This window comes from Psittacula echo (assembly GCF_963264785.1).
Source record: "Psittacula echo genome assembly, chromosome: 2".
NCBI classification, from domain to species: Eukaryota; Metazoa; Chordata; class Aves; order Psittaciformes; family Psittacidae; genus Psittacula; species Psittacula echo.
Genome location: NC_137737.1, coordinates 15,952,486 through 15,976,021, shown reverse-complemented (window position 1 = coordinate 15,976,021; position 23,536 = coordinate 15,952,486). Strand labels below are relative to the sequence as shown.

At 42.5% G+C, this 23,536-nt stretch overlaps 1 protein-coding gene across 1 annotated transcript in view; it reads left to right on the top strand.

Moving 5' to 3' along the window:
• Positions 1-412: 412 nt before the first annotated feature.
• Positions 413-23,536, top strand: part of GSDME (gasdermin E) — a gene marked incomplete at its 3' end in the record, with an annotated part of 28,265 nt that continues 5,141 nt past the window's right edge. The window contains exons 1-7 of the mRNA XM_080610535.1: positions 413-481; positions 2,154-2,267; positions 4,723-4,920; positions 6,041-6,233; positions 15,510-15,681; positions 16,646-16,766; positions 21,738-21,926. Coding sequence (XP_080466661.1) covers positions 2,156-2,267; positions 4,723-4,920; positions 6,041-6,233; positions 15,510-15,681; positions 16,646-16,766; positions 21,738-21,926 — 985 coding nt within the window. The 5' untranslated portion in view covers positions 413-481; positions 2,154-2,155. The remainder of the gene's footprint in view (positions 482-2,153; positions 2,268-4,722; positions 4,921-6,040; positions 6,234-15,509; positions 15,682-16,645; positions 16,767-21,737; positions 21,927-23,536) is intronic.

Here is a 23,536-nt window from a genome sequence, read left to right as displayed (position 1 = left end):
CAGCCACACTGGGCAACCCCTACACGGAGACCTCCAGCTGGACGCCCTGCGTGCAGCCACCTCACGGCAGCACATTCAGCCCGCCGAGATGATGAGGCACAGCCGGCGCAGGGAGGCACAAACCGCCGCGGGGTCTCGCAGCCACACAGCCGCGGTGCTCCTGCCCCTGCGCTGGACCATGTGCTGGGGCAGCAGCCCGGCGCGGCAACATGGCGGCCACGCCTCGACCAGTGCCCCGGGCGCCGCCACCGCGCCCTCCCGCGCGGCCTGAGCACAGGCGGGGCTTGCACGCCTCCCGCCTCACCACGCCGCAGCGCGGGCCGGAGCCCCCTCCGGGGTGCGGGGGCACCCGGCTACACCCGGAGCTTCTTCCCCGGTACCTCGTCTCTTCGCGCGAATCGGGTCGGTCAGACTGGGCACGCCCCGCGGGCGGAGCTCGCCGCATCCTCGGGGCCCGGCGGTGGGGGTCGCCGGGAGAGCTGTGAGTACGGAGCGGGCCCTGGGCCGCAGTGGAGGCCGGCGGGGTCTTGGTCCGCCGTGTGCCCCGACCGCACCAGGGCAGATGGGTACTCGGGAGGAACCGCCGCGGTCGCCTCGCTGTGTCGGAGCTCCACTCTTCTTCCCCGCCAGATCCTGCGTGCTCTCTGGCAGAACAAGGAGGAATGGCCGCAGTTCTCGCGTGGGGGTTTTGTGTGGGGTTTAAGCGTTAAAGGAGTGGTGAGGGGTCTCTCGCTGAGCTACCTCAGCGCAGGCCAGGACGAGGTGGTCAGTGCTTTGCTCATGAGGGACAAGGGCAGCTTTGCGCTGAGCCCAAGGTGCGCAGCTCGCGCCACAGGCCTCGCACCTCCACCTCGCAGGAGGCAGCTGCGTAAGGCTGCTGTGTCGCCCTTGGGTGCCATGAGCCACTGTGGTTCTGAGCAGCGTCGAGCCTCTGGAGGCACATGCTGTAAAGCCATCAAGACACAAAAGAGGGCTACCTCCAGCGCTGAAGTGTATTGGATGTGTTTGTAAGGCACCACAGACACTCAAGGACTGAAATTTCTTGTGTGAACATCGCTGCTAGGCTTTGCGAATTGGCTTTTGTGGCTGTTTTTTAATTTAAAATCCATAGAAAGAGGAGGTGAAAATAACCATGAGGTTTTGTAATCAAACATATGTCCTGCTTGTCATCACTTCCGTGCTTCAGTTGCCTTTTGGTGTAAACTCTGAGTTCACTGGGATTCAAAGGCTGTCACTTTTGCTGCACAGCACAGTTAACCCCCAGCAGCTGTCCTGGCACCGTAGCTCCTGCGTGGTCACCTTGGGCTTTCAGGGGCTGTGTTTCCTTACTGCTGGGATTGGCAAGGGATGTGTTGGCATTTCGTAGCCCAGTTGTCACCTTCTTCCCTAATTCCCTGTGTACTGTGCCCCTTGTGCTGGGTAGTGTTATGTTAAAGGGCGAGGGGGGGCGAGCTTTATTGTATTTTTTTAAAAGTCAGTGTATGTATATACAGAATGTAAGAAATGTCAGGCAACTGTTGAGAGCTTGCTTTTGTGCTGACAATGCTAAACACTGATTATTCATAAAATGTTTCTTTGGTTCTCATGTCTCACTATATTGAGTTAGGGAGCTCTGATAAAGAAAAGGGATATGATTTGTTTATAAGTAGACAATGAAGTTGCTGTAAATATCTTCACTTGATCTCATCCCTTTCACTGACTGCCCTCCCTGTAGCCCAGGTCCAGGCTAATTTTAAATTCCTTGGTAGCAAGGAAGGTGCTTCTCCTTTCTTTTCTGCTTGCATGTCTAGCTATCAATCTGCAAGAGTGAAATCACTCTGACAGGCTCTTCCTACCAGCTTTGATACCTTCCCTTTAATTCCACCAGACCAAGCACAGCTCTAGCAAAATTTCCAGAGGAAGAAGCACCAAAGGCAGAGTTTTCTTAATGCTGTGTCCATAACTGCTTCATGTCCGTTCAGTCAGGACTCTTCACATCCTGGTGGCTGTATTAACTCCCTGATGTCAGCTAATGCACATTCAGTTGCCCTGTGTCTTTTTTGTGTTGTGAACTAGTGAACAAGGTGTTGGGGTGCATTTTAGAGTTTATGTTAAAGGCACCATATCCAAAGAGACATAAACAGGAATTTCGATAGGATATTCTTGCTTTGCAGATATGGCTGCACCAGCAATTATGCTCCCTGCAAAGACATTCCCAGTCCAGCAAAGTGTGGGAGACACCAGCACTATCATTGTGAGGCAGAAGACAGTCCCATCTCTCCTGCCTGGTGAGTCTCAGCAGTCCTCATAAGCACTCTGGTGTTTCCAGGGTGTCCTTTTTGCTAATCAGAAGCACAGTGACTGGGAGTGAAGACAAACCAGCATGAAACAGGTTTGCGGAATGGTTAGTGGTTCTTCTCATGAAATTTAGTGAGTGTGTAACAACACCAAATCACAGGAACTGGTTTTTGCAATCTGTCTTATCGTAAACTCAGAAATTGGTAGGCTTTTATCTTTTCAGAGGCTATGCCTATGTGAATTGGGTATGTAGGAGTGAGGTCAGAATGAATGAACAGTCATGTAAAGCACAGAAATGTTAGAAGAAGGTTCTGCTAGGGAAGAGCAACTAGATGGTCCCTTCCATTACACATCGATCATCTGGCTGGTGGTGAAATATCGTTTCATGCAAAAGAAGTCCCAGGGAAAAAGAAAACTAGTTTCTGGGGCTGGTGGGGGATTGATTTGTTGGGGGGGTGGGGTGGGATTCTGCTGCAGTGAAGCTGCATTGCTCATTCTGTTAAAGTGTTCTCACTGAGGTTAGTGTCAGGGAAATTCAGGAGGATTAATTTAAGAATGAAAAAAATCAATCTCAGTTCAGAGTTTTGGAAAAGGTCAGAGAAAAGACTGCTGGGAATTTCTTTTCCACAAGAAAGCCATTAGGAATATTCTCAGTACATATAGCTGAGCCTGTGCTGCAGGTTTGTGGCAGCCACAATTACGGTGGAAGTCCCAGAAGGCTCTTCAGTGAAATGTTATTTGGCTTTGACATTGTTGAAATCCTTTCCATGCAGGTGTTGTTGGGAAATATCCTTTACTTGCTTATATAGAGAACTAAGTGTAGGCCACAGGGGTTTCGTGAGGAGGTAGACACTCAACATGAATTGGTAAATACTGTGTGCAGTGCTACCTGAAATGGGATTTGGGAAAAGCTAATGGAAAATAAATTTCCATCTACAAAAAGGCTTTTTTTTTCCTCTGTCCTCCAACTGATACTGCAACATGGAGCCTGTGGACCAACCACTAACAGTCTTTATTCAGTGTCCATTTTCTCTCAATAATCCTGAAATACCAGGTTTTGCTTGAAGTCTGTTCTAATTATTCTGGCTTGTGTTTGTAAATGACAAATCTAACATTTCTGTGAAGCAGGTAATTAATTACAAATGTGTGGATACCCAGCTGAGACATCTTATGATCTTAGTTAAATTTTCTAGTCAGTGTCAGATGGGGGATTCGAAGAAAATGCTGCCAACTTTAAAAGAAAATATTTAATTATGGAAATATGATTAGGTCAAATAACAGAGTTGAAATAAAAAAATAGATTTTTCAAAAAACATCAAAAATTATATTATTAGGATTGTGTGTTTAGCACTTGTGAGTAGTCATTTTTACCATTTCTCCTGTTTGTTTAGCCAGTGTCCCTTATTGAAAAGGTTCCTTGTAGATACAGCGGAGTGCATTGCTTGGGATAGAGAAACCCTTACACAATAAGAGGTGCCATCATTTCTTAATTCAAGGCATTTAAAAGCTAGAATAAGATAATGTATGTAGCAGTTTAGCAGACACAAATAACAGTTGCAAGTGCCATATGTTCAATTTAGCTGTAGTTATGCTAATGAAAAGCAGAAAATTGGGAAACACTGAATGTAGAAAGGTCCAGAAAGAACAAAACTAATTGGGACTTTCCAGGGGCAGAGTTCAGAAACAAAACTTAGGCACAAAGATGCCAGCACAATTATTTGTTGCTTTTTATAGAGAATTGTTATTACCCTTCCATGTGTTTACTTACTATTCAAAGGATCAAGATAATTTGTGTGAGTAATACCCCCTAATTACTGTATACAGAGTAAGATAACTTTGTTAGGTAGTAAAAGAAGGTTTTGTACGAGGAGGCAGAAATCCTCTGCCACCGGCCCAGTGCTCTCCTCATCCCAGCCAGTCTCTGTGGGGTGCTCATTAGCAGAAGTGTTTTCTTGGAATTTCAGGTAACCTGTGTTAAGTTTTTTCCTCCCCAGCTGATTAATTACCTGTAAGTGTTCTTTGAAGGAATTTTTCAGGTGTACAATGGAATATGTATGTTCTCACCCATTTGTTTTTTTAACTTTGTTGTCTGCATGACCATAAATTTAATGCATTATTATTGTAATGTTTAAGCCTCGCATTTTGTGTCTGCGTTGCATTATTCTTTGCTTATTCGCTGTTGCTTATTTCAAATTTTAATTAAAATTCTTTCATCTGTTCCTATGAAAACCTTTTTACTTTGGGATAAGTGGTTTCAACTGTTATGATTCCCAGTTCTAAGTAGAGAAGATGGGGTGAAAACATTAGCTGTTCCTGCATTATTATCTGTACTATGAAGAAAATCTTAAAGTGACAATATGCATATTTATACCTTCCAGCTGCAGTTATTGAAAAGCAGATGTATTCTTTCAGGCTTCAATTGATTCCCCAAGATGTTTGCAAAAGCAACAAAGAATTTTGTGAGAGAAGCTGACAGTGGAGGTGACTTAATCCCTGTCTCCCACTTGAACGCCTCAGACAAGCTGCAACTTATGAGCTTAGTTACGAAGAGAAAGAAGTTCTGGTGCTGGCAGAAGCCTAAGTATCATTTCTTGACAGTCACCCTGAATGATGTGCTTACTGAAGACAAACCAATCAAACCAGGTAAAGCCATACTCGGGCAGCAGTACTATTGCAGATAAAAAGAATGCAAAGCCTGATCTTTTTTGTTGGTATTCTCAGTCGTGTTACTAGGGGGCTCCTTTCAGAGGGGTGCTCTGAACTATTCTCCATCCATGGAAATGAGATGACTGGATCTTTTATCACTTGATTAGTCATTTAACTAAACCCAATAATAATAAGTGTTAAGAAAAAATAGGTAATCTTTTGCCTAGATAGACTACTGAAATTATGTGCCAAAGGTTGTCAAGCCATGCAGTCCTACTGTTTAACAACAGTGCTATCTGTAGGCACAGGGACTCTAGAATTGCTGGGGGATTCTAGTCTGTGATGATAGTGAAATTATACTGTGCTCCTGATCAAAAAGCACTGGATAAACAGCGTCTTGGTGGTGACAGTAGCCCAGGGAATGTTTGTACAGGCAAGGCCAAGCAAGTTTTATCTCTACTTCCTTTCTTCTTGTACATACTCTTAAAAACAGTTGACCCTTGTACTTCGTTCTTCATCCAGCAGCAGTGGTCCTAACCAGGTTTTAGGATTAACAATCTGGAATCCCATACTTCTAGGTGTGGCACAATTCCACACAAGGAAATAGATAAGTCCCTAAATTGAGATGTTAATTGTAGCTGGCTTGGAAGATTAGCTGGTGCTGAGTCAGTTATAAGTGCGTAAGATTCAGAGTTGTTTTAAGCCAGTTGGATGCTTCTGTTGGTTTTCAGTGAACTTTGGACAGCCCTGTAATGAGATATGTCAAGATAATGATAAGATACTAACCCTGCTGTACAAGCAGGTCTGCTTTGCAGTTTTTCTTTGTAGCTGAAATAAGTTTCAGTCATTCTTTATGACTTTTCTATAGTGTCTGAGGTTAGCATTTCAATCACTTTATGTTTTCCTAAAATGGCAAAATATAAAAAGTGGCAGAGTGAAGATGATGAAAACGTAGAGGAAGCAGGAGTTGCAGAGCTGTAAATTTCATTATTTACCTGCTCAGTACTGTTGGCCTTCACCAACTTGTATTTTCTGTAAGTTGCTGTTTTTCCAATCAATTCAGGACCATTTCAGCACTTCTCATCACAAGCAGAAATCACTTTTATTGCTTTCCTAGTAATCGTGGAGTCTGACTTTGCAAAATATGTGGGGAAGTTTGAAGATTCTGTTCAAGGGAGCATTGAAACTTCATTTGGAAAGATCAGCCTGGGAGCTGGAGGAAAGGACTATGTGGAAAACCAGTCCTCATTTGGAAACCTAAGGAAGCAAGAGATTGACTTGCAGCAGCTTATGAAAGACGTCAAGGACAGGTATGTTTTTAATATAGGTGCTGTAATGGCTGGGAAAGATTACTGAGCTGAAAAGGCTTGGGCTAGCTGTGATCACCAAACAATTGATTCTGCAGTGTTGCCATAACTTGAGAATTGTTTTTAATGTAAGCTCTCATTTTTAGGTGATAAATCATACATACAAAAATGAACATTCCCAGATTTGGAAAGCTTCATGGTCAGACCTTTCCCTTTCATTTTAAAAACATCTCTCTGCAATTTCGTCTTATGTATTTGCATGAATTGCCTTGTGGAACAAAAGCCAAATCCTCACTTTGTTGGGGGACTGTACTGAGGTAACAATCTAGGAAAAAAAATGGATTGGTTTCCCTATGTTAGTGGTGCAAATGCTATGGAAATTGAATTCAGTACTACTTATGTTATTGTAGCAGGTTTTATAATTGTGTGTGTGTGTGTGTGAGCAAGCCACTGTGCTAGAAAATTGGATGATTTGAAGTTGAAGGAATAGCAAAGGTGAGCCAGCATGGTCCACACGTGTTCTACTAGTTGAACAAAATGTAGTTTATAGATCTACATAAGAATTAGAATGGAGAACCACCCACTGTAGGAGAATATCAAGTTCAAGACCATCTACAGAACCTGAAGGTGCACGAGTTCATCGTGAACAAGACCTGATGAGGTGCATCCGTGGGTCCTGAGGGAACTGGTGAATGCAGTTGCTAAGCCATTATCCATCGTATCTGAGAAGTCATGGCAGTCTGGTGAAGTTCCTACTGATTGGAAAAAGGGAAATATGATCCCCATTTTTAAAAAGGAAGGAAAGGAAGACCCAGGGAACTACAGGCATGTCAGTCTCACCTTGGTGCCTGGCAAGATCATGGAGTAAATCATCCTGTAAACTGTGCTAAGGGACATGGGAAATAACAAGGTGATTGGTGACAGCCAGCTCATGGCTTCTTCACTCAAGGCAAATCATACCTGACAAATCTGGTGGCCTTCTATAACATAGTGACAGTTTTGGTGGTTAAGGGAAGAGTGACTGACATCATCTACCTGAACTTGTGCAAAGCAAAGTTTGACACTGTCCTGCATGGCATCCTTGTCTCTAAATTGAGGAGGCATGGATTTGATGGATGGACCACTCGGGGGATAAGGAATTGGCTGGATGGTCACAGTCAAAGAGTTGTGGTGAATGGCTCATTATCCAAGTGGAGATGATGATGAGTGATGGTCCTCAGGGAGCCTGAGGGTTGGGACCGATCCTGTTCAGCATCTTTGTCAGCAACATGGACAGTGGGATTGATGCACCCTCAGCAAGTTTGCTGTCGATACCAAGCTGTGTGGTTCAATTGACATGCTGGAGGGAAGGGATGACATCCAGAGGGACCTTGACAGGATCAAGAGGTCCTGTCAGTGCAAACCTCATGAAGTTCAACAAGGGCAAGTACAAAGTCCTAGGTCAGGGCAATCCCAAGCACAAATACTGACTGGGCAGAGACTGGATTGAGAGCAACTCTGAGGAGAAAGACTTGGGGATTTTGGTTGATGAGAAATTGAGCATGAGCCAGCAGTGCACGCTTGCAGCCCAGAAAGCCAACTGTATCCTGGGCATCATCAAAAGGAGTGTGACGAGCAGGTCAAGGGATGTAATTCACCCTCTCTGCTGTCATGAGACCCCAGTTCAGTTCTGCATCCAGCTTTCCAACACGAGGGATGTGAACCTGCTTGAGCAAGACCAGAGGAGGCCATGAAGATGATCAGAGAGCTGGAGAACCTCTATGGAGACAGGGTAAGAGAGCTGGGGTTATTCAGCCTGGAGAAGACTGCAGGGGGACCTTATATCAGCTTCCAGTGACTAAAAGGGGTCTTACAAGAAAAATTGGAGAGGGACTTTTTACAGGGGCATGTAAATGTAGGACAAGGGGGAATGGCTTTAAACTGAAAGAGAGATTTAGATTAGACGTTAAGAAGAAATTCTTCCCTGTGAGGGTGCTGAGGCGCTGGCACAGGGTGCCCAGAGAAGTTGTGGCTGCCCCATCCTTGGCAGTGTTCAAGGCCAGGTTGGACAGGGCTTGGAGCAACCTGCTCTAGTGGAAGGTGTCCCTGCCCATGGCAGGGGGCTGGAACTGGATGAGCTTTGAGGTCTCTTCCAACCCAAACCATTCTATGATTCTATGATCTATTGCTCATTGTTATACAGTAATATAGCTACAGTAGTAGCTGAGGGGAGCTATAATCTTAAACTTGAAAGATATGCAACACTTCCTGTACAACTCTGAAATTGTGTTTATTTAATCTTGCAGTAAGACAGTCATGGACCAAAGCCTACTTGGCAATCAGATGGTAAGTCAGGGATCTACTCTGTATTGCAGGTCTTGGCTAGTGGGAGATGAGAGTGGTTTGTTTGTTAATAGCCTTGTACCTTAGATCTGTAGCAGGTGCTGTAATGCATTTTAATAGCCTTTGCTGATGCTTTGAAGATAAAGATGATAGGTTTTTGTTATCAGTGCAAAACTTGTTAGGAGCATTGTAAATTTGCTTTAGATACACTGATGTTCTAGAAATAATCCATTTTCACAGGCACAAGTGACTGCTGTTGTTTGTATCGTGAGCATTCACAAGTCAACAGACTTATTCTAATAAGGCACCCTGCTATCTCTGCACTAAATGCTTTATTAAAAGCAGAAAATACTGGGCTAAATGTGCGTACCAGGCCTGTAAAGTTAGTATGCATGTAGTACCAGAAAAATGTCAGGATTTAGGTAGAGTCCTATAGAAGAACAAATAAGAACAACTTTGATTTGATCAGTAAGCTTTTATTTAGCTTCCTGCAGTGAGTTACCTTTCTGTTCAAACAAATAATCCTCCCATAGCAAACCAGATTTACTTCATCACATCTTGGGGTTATAATCCTGCATGTAACTACATACTTAGAAAAATAGCGTCTTTTTGTGTATGTGTAAAATCAGTAGCTCTGCACCGATCTGAATATAACGGTAGATGAGGTTAATGTATGTGCCTCCTAGCTACAAGGAGCTAGTTCTTAGTTCACAGAAAAGATGCTCATAGCTTATTAAAGCTTATTATGCAAAGTGTGTAATTGATACCCAGTCAGTCTGGCTTCTGCCAGGTCACTGGAAATGATGAGGATAGCAGAATGTAAATTTCTTTTCTTCAGCATAATGCTGGAGCTCACTGGAAATTGTGTTAATGCCTTACAAATGAAATCCCAGATACTCATTCATAAATATTCTGTGATTTATGGTGGATTCTGTCCAAGCTTCTAGTTTTTGTCTTGTTCATGGAGCATTGTGTGGAATACAGGAATTCAGCATTCTGGAGTGCTGGCGCCTACAAATTAGTGATTTTTGGATGCAAGGCATCCAAAGATAGATGTTTGCCCATCAGTACTTGTGAGAGGAGAGTCAAGTAGGTGTTTTTGTTGTCATCTAAGGACATACATTCCTTATGCTTGTTTGATCAGTTACTGTTCTGTTGATTATTCCTACACATATAGTGTAATTAAGTTGCATTTCAAATGTTGTTCTTGTATTAGGCTGTTTAAATGGAAGTTGCAGGTAAATAGCAGAAAATTCTAAAACAATGCAGCTGTGCCTTCTAAACTAAGTCATGTGAGTGTTCAAGGTTCAGCAAGCCAGAAGTCCTCAGTGGCAGCAAATCGGGCTCCTGTCACTTCTTAGGTGAACCTTGTGAAGGAGAGTACTACTGATCTTTTAATTAGATTCCAATGCCGCATTGCCTCCTGCTCTGAAAAGGAGTAACAGCTGAAGGGTGCAGGATGAAATCCTGCCTGGTTTGCAGAAGCAATGACATTGTAAATGCAGAACACACTTATTAACATAATACACAAGTTAAAAATCAAGTTGAATGGTACTTTTAGGTATATAAACTCAGCATATTTTATTTTACATTATTCTTTTTCATACTACAGTGTGGTTGCTAAATCACAGAGTACTGTAACATGCTGATTTTGGGTCAGAGTCATGTGCCTTTAACCTGGTGAGGTTGCTCTCGATTTAAGAGTATATTCCATCTTCTTTTTTAAGGCTTTCACCACTCCCTGCCGTAAGATTCTCATAGAGAAGCTGATAAAGTACGGGCTGGATGAGCAGACAGCTGGATTGAAAACTGGCTGAATGGCTGGGCCCAGAGCGTGTCGAGCAGTAGTACAAAGTCTAATTGGAGGCCAGTGACTAATGGTGTACTCCAGGAGACAAAACTGGGTGCAGTCCTGTCTTCATTAGTCATCTGGGTGATGGGATTGATGAATGTACTCTCAGCAAGTTTGCTGGTGGCAAAAAACTGGGAGTCCTCTGTGAACAGTCCAGTCAGAAATCCTGCGTCTGAAAGACCCTCAGTCTCTGCTGTAGAGTTTACAGCAGGCTCCTGCTCTCTCTTCTAACTGTGAGAACCTGCTCTGTTGCCAGATATTGTCTGTTTTCTCTTGCCTTCCATGGTTTCTGCCTTTCTTCCTACATTTCTTCTTCTAGCCTGCAGCAGATTGCATTTGTGCCTATTTTCCACTACTTTCCTCATGCTAGAAGAAAAAAGTTGAATAAAAGTGAAGAAAGATTTTGCATTATGGGAGAGTGGAAGTGTTCAATCCAATTACATGTGGAGAGACTGTGGTTGAAACTCAAAGAAATTCTTTTCTGTTCATATTTGACCTGTAGAGCTTCCAGTACAGTAAATCACTGACATCAGGAAGGTTATTTAAGCAGAACAGACAATAAAAAACCATAATCTTTATCTTTTAAATGATCTGTCTTTAGACAGGCACATACTCTGTGTGTTGATAATGGGACTTAGCAAACCAACATCTCATTGTATTTTATATTTTCTTAAGGTCCTTTCCAACCCTGACTATTCTATGATTCTGTGATTCTATATAGTAACTTTTGAGTACTTCAGCTCAACTTCTGAAGGCGGGAAGGAGTACAGTGATGTAGTACATCATGTAAGTCATGTAAGATCTGTGAGGGCTCCTGTACAATAGATGGTGAAAGAGATAATGAGAGTGATGATTGTAGAACAGAAATAAAAGCTCTGAAATGTGACCTGTGAAATAAAAAATATGCATGCAACTTGTGTGGCTGCATGCACGTATTCTCAGGGATTTAACTCAACCAGCTCTTGTTATTCAGATATGTTCTTGATATTCAGGGTGTAATGCTGGCAAATGAGCTCAGCTCTTGCAAAAATACACTCACAGATGCAGTGGCCATTACCCTGCAATACTTTAAGCCCTGTCAGACTTTAGCCCTGTTGCATTTTGCTCTTGACGATTTTCAGTGATAATTTAGATAAGCTGGGTATTTGTTTGCCTCATGTTGTCTCTTGTTTGAGTTGCTGAGAAGAGCAGAATGTTTTACCTTCCACAGGCTGTGCTGCAGTAATAACTTATGATGTGCCCACACACAATCCTGGAGTCCAAGGGTTTTATGGTAGAAAGTTCAGTGCCAGAAGACTAGAGGAGAGCGTCTAAGTGTTCTGTCCTAAAATAAAAAGTATCTGTAGCTGTGGTAGGGGTATGTGTTTTAAAGCTCTGAATCTCATACTCACTAAACCTAGTGGGAAGAGGAGAGCATTTCTATTGGCTTTACAGTTGAATATATCCCACTGAAGTAATTTGAATCTTGATGCTGAGTCAGTGGCTGTGTCTCTGACACACAATGCAGCTCTGTGTAGAGGACCCCAAAGGTACCTGTGAGATGTAGTACCTGTAGGAGCGCTACATCAGGGATGGAAGCGGGTAGCTCTGTACCCGTGTTTTAGTGTCTCTGAGTAGCCTCCAGTGCTGTGGCGGCTTATGCGGCATTGTCTCAGAAATTTCTTCAGCAGGCCTGTTTACCTGTCTCTGTCTTCTGACTGCTTCACTCTGCCACTCTGCTGTTAGTTCTGCATCTGAACCTCAAAGTCAGGAGCATGAGGGAGTCTGAGCCAGTCCTACCAGGGACATAATCTTAGAATGAGCTAGGTAGGAAAAGACCTTTGGGATCATGAAGTCCAACCATTACCCCAGGACTGGCAAGTCCACCGCTTAATCATATCACTGAGGGCTTCATCTACACAGTTTTTGAACACTTCCAGGGATAGTGATTTCACCACCTCCCTGGGCAGCCTGTTACAATACCTGACTACCCTTTCACTGGAGACATTTTCCCTAATACCCAGTTTGAACCTCCCCTGGCGCAGCTTGAGGCCATTTCCTGCTGTCTTACCATTTGTTACTTGGAAGAAGAGACCAGCCACCTTCTCTCTCCATTCTCCTTTCATGTAGTTGTAGAAAGCAATAAGGTCCCCCCTGAGCCTTCTATTCTCCAGACTAAACACCTCAGTTCCCTGATGTAAGAAAAGGTCTCTTGAATTGTTTTGGTCCTTCATTTTGATAGATTGAAATCATAATCTATACACTTACATTAATGCTCCATCAAACCCAGCAAATCTCAATTTAATCTGCATTTTTCAACTTTTGATTATTTTGTTTCTTCTGCTGGAACTTTCAGGAATATCTGGTGAGTTTGTCTTCCTTTAAAGCAGGCAAAAAATGTATCATATGAAAGCAAATGACAAATTGCTTTCGTGCTTCTTCATTGCATTTCTTCTCCTGTGGTTTCTTAGGTCAAATGTTAAAACTGCAAGTTCTTCGTGCATTAGTTTGTATTTTCAAGATGCTTAGCATACCTCTTCAGAATCATAAATAATTACTGTGAAGCGCATGATAGGCTTGATGGTCTGTTATGGTGATAACTAATAGCTCTGGCTTGGCAGACACACTTAAGAGCAACGGTGTTCGTGATTGCTTGACATTTCTTCCATTTTTGCTTAATCCAAAGATTCATTGCATTCCAAGCATAAAGCATGGCTCTGCACCAAAAGAGAAAACATCATATTAATAAGCTCAGGAATTTTTGAGGTTTTTTTTCTGGTGGCTGTTGCATTGCTTCAGAGGTATTTTCTTTCCCTTGGTTAAACAATCAACTTTAAGGTTTCCAGACAGTTCATTCCAACTGATTGAACTTTTATATAAGCATTAAGTCTCCAAAGATCAAAAATTGCCTCAGGATATTTTTAATTTAATAAAGACCCAAGCTGACTTCAGACTTATGCAGACTGCATAAATCCAAACCTCTAGAATCTAATAAATCTAAAACTTTTTAATTAAATATGAAGATATCTCTATTTAAACAAGGCCGAGTCAGGCATTTCTTTGTCACATTTTTGGGGAATTGCCATTTAGGTCCATGAATAAATGCCATTTACAGTAATAGGGAGGAGAAAAGACTGAATAACTTGAGCCAGGGATAGGAATCTTTTAATCTTCCAAATGTCTTGCTCAAGTTACCTGTTTCATAGAAAATCTGACATCTCATCTGAGGACCTCCACTGAATATTTTGCAAAAGAATACTATAATTGACACATTTTAGTGAATTAGATACAGTTAAGAAGTTGCTTTAACTGTTAACCAGGAAGCCTGTTAACACCTGGAAGCCAAGGTAGTGAATTTTGTCATCTTTGCTTAGAAAATAATCCTTTCTCATTGTTTCTGGGAGTTCACTTTCTTAGATGGAGCATAAGAACCTAACTTTAAGAAGATCTCCTGCAGCATCTAAACACACACTGAATTATGGTGTGACGTACGGATGACATGTTAAGTTGGAGGCAGCAGCTAGAGACTTGAGGTCCCTCCAACAGTTAATTTTTCTTTTGACTGTGACAGTCCCAGTCATTAACTGCAAATTGTGAGGTTACACTGGGGAATAGCACAGGAGTTTATAGCGGGTGGTGGTTTTTTTCCAATCATCTTTTCCAGTTCCAAAAATCCATGAAATCTCTTCTGTTTTCTCATCCAGCCCTTTGAAGTACTTGGTCAGTGCTGATCTGACTCAGCCAGCTCAGGGTCTACGTGAACACTGAAACAGATCCATGGCAAGGTGTGAGGGTTGGCACTGAGGTGATCACTCTCCTAGTGTGCTGTTCATCCCTCAAGGAGGAATTCTGGTGACTTGGAATTTGGTGGTAGCGTGTCAGGGCACTCCTTTGCCTGCACAAGGGCCTTCAGATGCCAAACCAGCAATTCCTAGTGGTGGTCACCCCAAGCTGTCCTAGTCCAGGTGAGTCTGGACGTCAGCTCTTGGGCATTAGGCCCATATCACCTCCTGTGCTGAGAAGCACTTGATGGCATGCCTGTGACAGGTAGAAGTATGTACAAAGACAGGAGTGATGGGAATGACTGGTGACAAGGACATAAATGAGACTGAGTTTGGCCACATGGCTGGGAAGTGGTACTAATAAACTGTGAGAAGGAGGGGAGACAAAGGGTGGGAGCCATGAACAGCTGGTGTCATCTGAGGATAAAAGAAGAGAAATTACACGAGGTGGGGCTGGTGAGCTGGCTGTGGCACAAAGCTGAGCTGAATGAGGGGTGAGGAATGGGACTCAGCCTGGTCAGGTAAGAGAGAGAAAACCAAGAACTATTGTAAGGGAAAATAGGGCTTGATTACAGAAAGAGAAACTAACTGGACTGGGAGATTGCTTGCTATTTATTTCCTAACTTCAAGTAGCTTGACTGCAACTTCAGTCTTTTTAAGCAGAGCTTTGTGGTGTGTGGATAATACTATTATATTGTGTGCTTATGTATTACACTGTTGTAGGTATTTTCATTATGTGTGTGCATGCATAATGTATCCAGTAGTGTGCTAGGCTGCAGGGAGTTCATAATACAGACCATGGGCCTTTTTTCTTTTGTTTGTGTTCCCCAGTAGCCTTTCGGGTAGAAATAATTCTTTGGAGTAAAAACTGCAGGGTGAGAGCCATTGACTTACTGGCACTGTTTGTGCTAACATGAGATTGAAGGGAATGGTTAGCCAGCATCCCCTGCCATGGCATTGTTAATGTCAGTGTGAGTTCACTCTACCAGAGGATTCAGTCCGGTGTCTATGAGCCTGGCTGGTTGTTTTCATAGTACACTGGAAGCTTAAACTTACCAGGCTTACTGTAGTTCTCCCTTTCTTTTTTTTTGCTTAAAAAGTAGCCAGGCAACTGCCATTTTTGCTCAGAGTGAGGAATCAAGAATTCAATACATGTGTTAGGACTTCCTGTGGAATACAGATATCTACTGCTACCGAATAACAAAAGAGGGCATACTGATTTTGAGGAGGCTGCTCATACAGAAGCCATTGTTATTTTTACAATAAAAGCTTCTTCAAGCAATTAAGCAAATGTTTTGTTCTCAATTCAGTATTTATGTTGTTAATGGCATCTTTTCTTTTCAGAACAATAAATCTAAACAGTAGTTTACTGCAACAAGTAATGGAAAGGAAACGTGAAGTGCTGTGCATCTTGAGAGAAAAGATAATAACAACTCAGAAGTGTACGATAACTGAACACATCCAGACAGAAGAAAAAATCAGTGGTGTGGTGGGATGCAGCACAAAAATAGTAAAGGTAAAATTCTGCCAGGACCAGAACATTTGCTGATTATCTGAGAAGAAATTATGCTTTCTCCAAATAGACTTCTGAGTATTTTTCATGCTTCCATAGTATCTTGAACTCACTGCACTGCTTATTTGTGATACGTCAGAAAAGTAACACGTTTTCCCATTGCAGTGGCAAAAGATACCATCTTTTAGTATGAGCCTGAAACGTGGTTTCCATCAATACCGTCAAATTGTGATTCAGTTTCTATGTAGATTCCTGCCTAGAGCAGAACATGAACCAAACATATAACAATTCAGTGAAAGCTGAAGAGTAAAAAGCAGTGCTGAAGCAAATTTATTTGATAAGCCGAGTAATCATTCATCAAAAATGTTTGCTGTGTCTACTGAGTTTTAATATTTATAGAGAAGCTATTTGGTTTTGATCATGGAAGCAGAGATTAACTGCATTATAAGGGTATCTGAAAAATTGCCTATGAATTGAAAAGGAATTACCAAAGTCAAAACATATGCTCATTCGTAGTAAGTTTATTTTAAGTTGCAGATTAATCACTTCTGTATACAGGGTGTCTCTAGTAGCAGAGATCTGGGAGTTGCAGTTCAACAACCCTCTGTGCAAGTGCAATCTTCCTGGTACGAGGCTCCAGTGGGGTAAAAGGGGTGTCAGGATAAAAAAGGGCAGGGTGGGATAGTGAAGTCCGTTTCCTAGTGACACAGTGTAGCAAAACCTGCACCTGGAACTCAACTTTGCCCTAGGAGAGGGTAGCTAAGAGTTTGAGAGCTGCTCTTAGCATTGTGCTTCTCTCGCTGCTCATGTAATTCCTTTCATAGATGTCAAATATAACATGTGCTTTAGTTAGACATCATGGAGAATGGCACAAGTTCTTTCTCTGTATTTTTTCCCCTTTATTAATTCTGTGTTTAAGCTACATAATAACTGAATAAGATAAACAGTGAATAAATCTGTCCTCTAGGTTTCAGTGAGTGAAAGTGGAAGTATGATGAAAGATTCTAGTGTGATTCTTGAAATTCCTCCTGCAACCACTATTGCCTACGGTGTAATTGAACTGTTTATAAAGCACAGTGGCCAGTTTGGTAAGTATAAAGGTCATTTTCTATGGTACACCGTTCAACAGAGCTATCTGTTGGGCAATGATTTTTACATTTCCCTGTGGTTGAAGGTGATGATGTTGTTTGGCTTCCATTGCATTGACAGTTATTTGTGCTGTGAAATGCTGCTTTCTAAGTTAGTAATGCCTTTTCACCTGTTTGGATAAATCATAAACTTGGAATAACTTAGGTTTCAGGGGACCACAGGAGGTCACCATCTAGCTCAAGCCCCAGCTCAAGGCAGAGCCAAGTTCTGAAATCTGATCTAAGTTCAAAGTTAGATCAGATCTCATATCCTTGTCTATTCAAGTTTTGATTATCTCTAGAGACAGAGATTCCACCACCCCTCTGGGCAGCTTGTTCTCATGTTTGACACCATCATAGTGAGCTTTTTTTATCCCTTAATAGGGATGAGACTTTCTCTTGCTTTAATTTGTGTCTGTTGCCTTTTGTCATCATGCAGCAGTCTGGCGCTGTCCTCTTTTCATGCTTCCATTGGGTAGTTGTAGATAGCAGTAAGGTTCTCCCTTAGCAGTATTTTCTCCAGGCTCAACAAACCCTGTCTGTCAAGCCTTTTTTCACACATGATGATCTCCAGCCCCTTGGTAGCTGTTTGCTGCATTGCTGCAGTATGTGAATGTCTTTTACTGGGGAGTCAAAAACTGAACACAACACTTTGAATGCAGTCTCGCAGATTGAAACATCACTGTCATCGATCCGCTGGCTATGCTCTTGCCAGCACAGCCCAGTATGCATCAAACTTCAATAGCTGCAAGGGCACGCTGCTCAACGTCTTGAATTTGCTGTCCAGGTCATCTTCTGCAGTTTTGCTTCTAGCTACCTGGCCCTCAGCCCATGCTGTTGCCTTCCCCTGTTGGCAGGGAGAGAGAACTGAATATAAATCAAGTCAACTAGGAATGTTGAGACGACAGTCATGCTAAGAAAAGAATTATTCATAAACTGTAGGACTGGAATTTAATCTTTTCTGTCTATTTTACATTTTCATGTGTATTCATATATATTCTCAGAATGGTTACAGAAATGTCCTTGTCGTGTTTTCTGATCACGCTTTACTTACTTCAGTAAGTAATGAAATTTACTTACTTATTTACTTATTTCAGTAAGTAATTTTCAGGTGTCAAGTCAAAACAATGTTGAAGTTGGCTTTGGGGGGAAGTAGTAACTCTGCTTTGTAGAATCGCTTGGGGTTTTCTTTCTTGTCTGCCCTCAGTTAAACTCTCTGACCTAAAGAAGGTTTCAGGGGATGTTATGCAAGAAGGAAGGAAATCAGATGGACTGTGTAAAGCTGGAAGTTGAAAAGGACTGATGTGGAGAAAAACAAGAGATACATTGAAGAAATACTTGAATTGCAGTTGAGATTTCAATCCAGGATGCACTTTATTTGCATAAGAAATGTAGAAGGTACTCTCCATCATTTTCCTTTAACTGACTTCTGATATTAAGGAGTCTGTAGGTTCCAGAATATAAGTAAATACCATGTAACCTGTAAAAAAATTCTCTGAGATTTGGAATGTCTGTGATGTAGACTGAGCACAGAGATAGAGCAGAGGGCATTGACTTCATGATCATAATAAAAGTGTAATTCAGAGTAATCAGGTGCAGTTAAGGCTATCTGACTACACAGGTGTGGAGCTGATAACCTGCTTATGTCATTTCTGGATAGAAATCTAGAATCCTTCTTTTTCCTTTTTTTTATGTTTAATATATGTCTTCTAAGCTTCAAAACCAGCCCAGCATTGTTTTATGTCAAGCAACCTATTGCTTGCCTCTTTTTTTAATATGCTATCTTCCCTTGCTTGAGCATCATTGAGAACATAGAATCATAGAATAGTTAGGGTTGGAAAGGACCTTAAGATCATCTAGTTCCAACCCCCCTGCCATGGGCAGGGACACCTCACACTAAACCATGCCACCCAGGGCCTCATCCGACCTGGCCTTGATGACCGCCAAGGATGGAGCATTCACAACCTCCCTGGGCAACCCATTCCAGTGCCTCACCACCCTCTCAGTAAAGAATTTCTTCCTTAGATCCAATCTAAACTTCCCCTGTTTAAGTTTGAACCCGTTACCCCTTGTCCTGTCACTACAGTCCCTGATGAAGAGTCCCTCCCCAGCATCCTTGTAGGCCCCCCACAGATACTGGAAGGCTGCTATGAGGTCTCCACGCAGCCTTCTCTTCTCCAGGCTGAACAGCCCCAACTTTCTCAGCCTGTCTCCATACGGGAGGTGCTCCAGTTCCCTGAGCATCCTCGTGGCCCTCCTCTGGACTTGTTCCAACAGTTCCATGTCCTTCTTGTGTTGAGGACACCAGAACTGCACACAATGCTCCAAGTGAGGTCTCACGAGAGCAGAGTTAGAGGGGCAGGATCACCTCCTTCGACCTGCTGGTCACGCTTCTTTTGATGCAGCCCAGGATACGGTTGGCTTTCTGGGCTGCGAGCGCACACTGAAGCCGGCTCATGTTCATTTTCTCATCGACCAACACTAACAACGAAATTAGGGATTTTAAGTACGGTGGAGCCAAACTTTCAACTTCTTAATGTCTGAGCAGTGATCAGCATCCGTTTATGGAAATAAAAATAGCCTTTGAAGTTGAATCCAGAGACTAATGTAGTCCTTTCACATGAGACTGGAAGTGACCAGTTGCACGTCGTAGCATAACGTGATTCTCTTCTCAGATAATTACAGAGTAAGGTGCATTAAGGTGCTTTTTTTGCTTCTTTTCATTTGCCGCTGACAGCATGTGGGTTATCCTGTAAGAAAAGTGGTATATAAAAATATAAGGCTAATGTGACTGGACATGCCTGGACATTTTTATAAAGAAATGAAAAAGAAATAAAAAGGAGTGTAATCCTTTTCTGATCCCTTTACCTTAAGTTTTTCCTGTAATCATTCCGTTTTATTTCTGCAGCTAATTTTCCACTACATGTAAAAGCTGTTCATGTTACAGGCTTTGCAGTTTTGTGTCCCTGGAGTCTTACTAGAAATCCTTTTGTTCTTACTTTACAAAACAGAAGGTAGAGCAGTACCCCCTGATTTGCTTTGTTCTGTTCATTGCTGTAAATGCGATTTGCTTCCTCTTAAATGACTATAAATTGAACAGTCCTAATCTTTTCAGCTTCTCCAAGCAAAGGAGTCTCTTTGCCTTTGATTGTTTGCATTGATCATCTCTGGTTTTCTTCCATTTTTGTTAATGTTTCTGAATAACTAACAAGATCTAACTGCGCTGCTGGAGGTTGGTCATCGATGGGTATAACAGAATTCAAGAGAGAAGACATCACAGTAGTGTGTATATTTTTTCATCTGCTTATTTTCGCTTTTTTTTAAGAGTATGACAAAATTAATGAGCTAGAAAATTAATTAACAGCCCTACTAGTACAAAACATTCACAGTCCTGTATTTTCTTCTGAATTGAGTCCTGTCTGAGATTTAACAGGGTCTGTGTCTTCTAAAACTTTTCATGATGCTGTGTATTGATTTCCCTTACTAGCATCAATCTGCCTTAGGAGGGCAGGTAGTTTATTAGCACTATCTTCTGTCTTCGGGTGTCGTGTGAAAGCCTTGTTATTATCAATGGAAGTAACATGAGCTTGTTCACCATACAGGGCCTTAGCTGCTGTCTGGGGTCTCATTGCTTTGGGAAGTTGTTTGAGTTGTGTTAATTGCTTTCTGCTCCTCTAGCTCATTCTTCTCTGTGAATGGTTATGCAGGCATAAAGGCCTCTGTCGTGTTTCTTTCTCTGTGGTAGAGATTTCTTTGTGTACTCTCCCTTTGAAAAGCTTTTTGCTGATGGAGTGCTCTCTGTGCTTTCTCGTCTGCTTTGAATGTCCTTAATTTGGTGAGACAGACTCTTGCAACTGCAGGAAGGTTATATTTGGGTTTTGTGCCTGCTATGTGTGAGCACTGTGCTTGATTAGTTACTTCTTTCCCCTCCCCTTTGCTGTCAGGTGTTACTCTAAAATTGAGTTTCTCTTGTTAGCCTCTGCAATTTCCTCAGGCCTGCTACAGAGGGCCAGGGGTACAGTTTCAGGTCTTGCATTTGAGATGATAAAAGGTGATCAAAATATGCGTAGGGCTTTGATTGTACTCTACATCTTTGGGGCACAATATTGGACACATGAGCACAGAACTCGATATTCCTGATTTCTCAGCATAACTTTCACAAAGGCTTCCTGTATACCTGAGGAGTCCCTTGGCCTCATCAGGTTGGACATTGGGGTGGCAGGAAATGAGGAGTCCTGTGTGGATCAGGTAGTCCAGGACATCATGAAGACGAGGCAGGAAGGGTAATCCAGCCATGTGTGATGTTTTTTCCATGAAGCTACTGTAAAGTGACAGTATATTTCAGAGTGAACATGCCTGGGGAAGTCCTTTAAAATCTCTGTAAAGCCCCCTATTTTCCACTCATCTGGAGAATTTGAGGGTGGACCTGTAGCTTGGCTGAGAAAGGGGAATCCATAAGTGCCATGACCAGAAGAAGCTCTGTGAGGGACTCTCAGAGTTCATATAAAACTCAGAAAGTGCTTTCACGTCTCCATCATGAGTGGCCCCTTTAGCCAGCATTTCAGCACATTTCTTACTTGGCAGAAACGTGAATAATACCTGAATCTCTTGTAAGCAGCATTCAGGTTTACAGTGTCAGTGAGAAGTTTTCATGTTATTTGCTGTCTGCATTACCTTAATTCCCATGAGCTGGAGTCACATTTTGGAGCTGCACCACAAGATCTGTCTGTGCACATTATACCAAACATCAGGGCTGCAGTAATGCTCAATAATTCACATTCATAGCAGCCACTGGCATTTTTTCTATCTACAAGAGATGAGCCATGGAGAAATCACGTACAGGAACACTAGGCAATACAAGCTAGCACCTCACTCAGGAATTACTTATGCATTTTATTAATTTTGTTGTTTCAATTGAATTTCTAATTACAGAATTCTGTCTGCTGGATGAACAGCAAGGAGGTTTTGAAAAAGAAAGCACAGAAGGCTCAACTTGTCCTCATTCAGCACTGTTCAGAGATGCTTTGTTTCTCTATCAGCCAGATGCTGTTGATAATGAGATGTACTCTGGGGCAAAAAACCTCATTCCCAGTGATGCTTCTTTAAGTGTATTGAAACAAGGTATTACCAGAAATGCTTTACATTATTATATTACAGTGAGTTAAGTGACGTGATAGGAGAAAATAATCTGGTACAATAGTGGGTAAGAAATTATGTTAGTTCATTTTAATAGCTCTTATCAGGAACTCTAAAGGGAATGCACTGAAAGAATGGAAGAATTTACTGCTGCAGTAGGTATATACAGTGGACTGTTCCCGAGGAACATCCTGAATCCCTTTGTCATAAATATGATCTTACCAAATCAGGTGTTAATGGCAGTTCTGTTACATTCCAGATGAACTCTGTAAGAATAGCAATGATTTATGCTTTCATTCAGGAAGGGCTACGGAAAATACTCCTTCATCATTTTGAAAATACCTCAGTAAAGCTGCTCAGTTAAAGGTTATTTTAAGTCTCAAAAATCACAAAGGCATCTCCCCCCTTCACTTAGCCTCATTGTTTTCTGAGATGTTTTATAGAGATCTTTGGTATCAACTACAGCTGATGAAATGAAAATGTGATTTAAATGCAATTGGCCAACTGGTATAACGGGCCAGGCACAACTTGTTTATTGTAGGCATGGAGGAGGAAGAGGCAAGTTTGTCACCAGAGGACTGACAAAAGGGGAAACAAATCAAGGCTTCAACACAGTTTACTATTCTTCAGTTCTTGGCAGAGTTCTTACAGCTGGTTCTAATGATGAACATCACTTTTGTTGTCTCTACATTTCACCCTTTGGCTGTTCAGTGGTCTAACTGTGACCAAAATAGGTATTTTAAGATGGTTCGAGACCATCTTAAAAACCTAAACGTACGCAAGTCCGTGGGACCTGATGAAATTCATCCGCGGGTCCTGAAGGAGCTGGCGGATAAAGTTGCTAAGCCACTGTCCATCATATTTGAAAAATCATGGCAGTCAGGTGAAGTTTCCGATAACTGGAAAAAGGGAAATATAACACACATTTTCAAGAAGGGGAAAATGGATGATCCATGGAATTACAGACCAGTCAGTCTCACCTCCGTGCCTGGCAAACTCTTGGAGCAGATTCTCCTGGAAGGCATGCTAAGGCACATGAAAAACAACAAGGTGCTTGGTGACAGCCAGCATGGCTTCACTAAGGGGAAATCCTGCCTGACCAATTTGGTGGCCTTCTACGATGGGGCTACGAAACTGATGGACAGGGGCAGAACAGTTGACGTCATTTACCTGGACTTGTGCAAAGTGTTCGACACTGTCCCATATGATATCCTTGTCTCTAAATTGGAGAGACATCAATTTGATGGGTGGACCACTCGGTGGATAAAGAACTGGCTGGATGGCCGCACGCAAAGAGTTGTGGTCAATGGCTCGATGTCCAGCTGGAGACTGGTAACGAGTGGTGTCCCTCAGGGATCGGTGTTGGGACCGGTCTTGTTCAACATCTTTGTCGGTGACATGGACAGTGGGATTGAGTGCGCCCTCAGCAAGTTTGCCGATGACACCAAGCTGTGTGGTTCGGTTGATACGCCGGAGGGAAGGGATGCCATCCAGAGGGACCTCGACACACTTGTGAGGTGGGCTGATGCCAACCTGATGAAGTTTAACCATGCCAAGTGCAAGGTCCTACACCTGGGTCGGAGCAATCCCAGGCA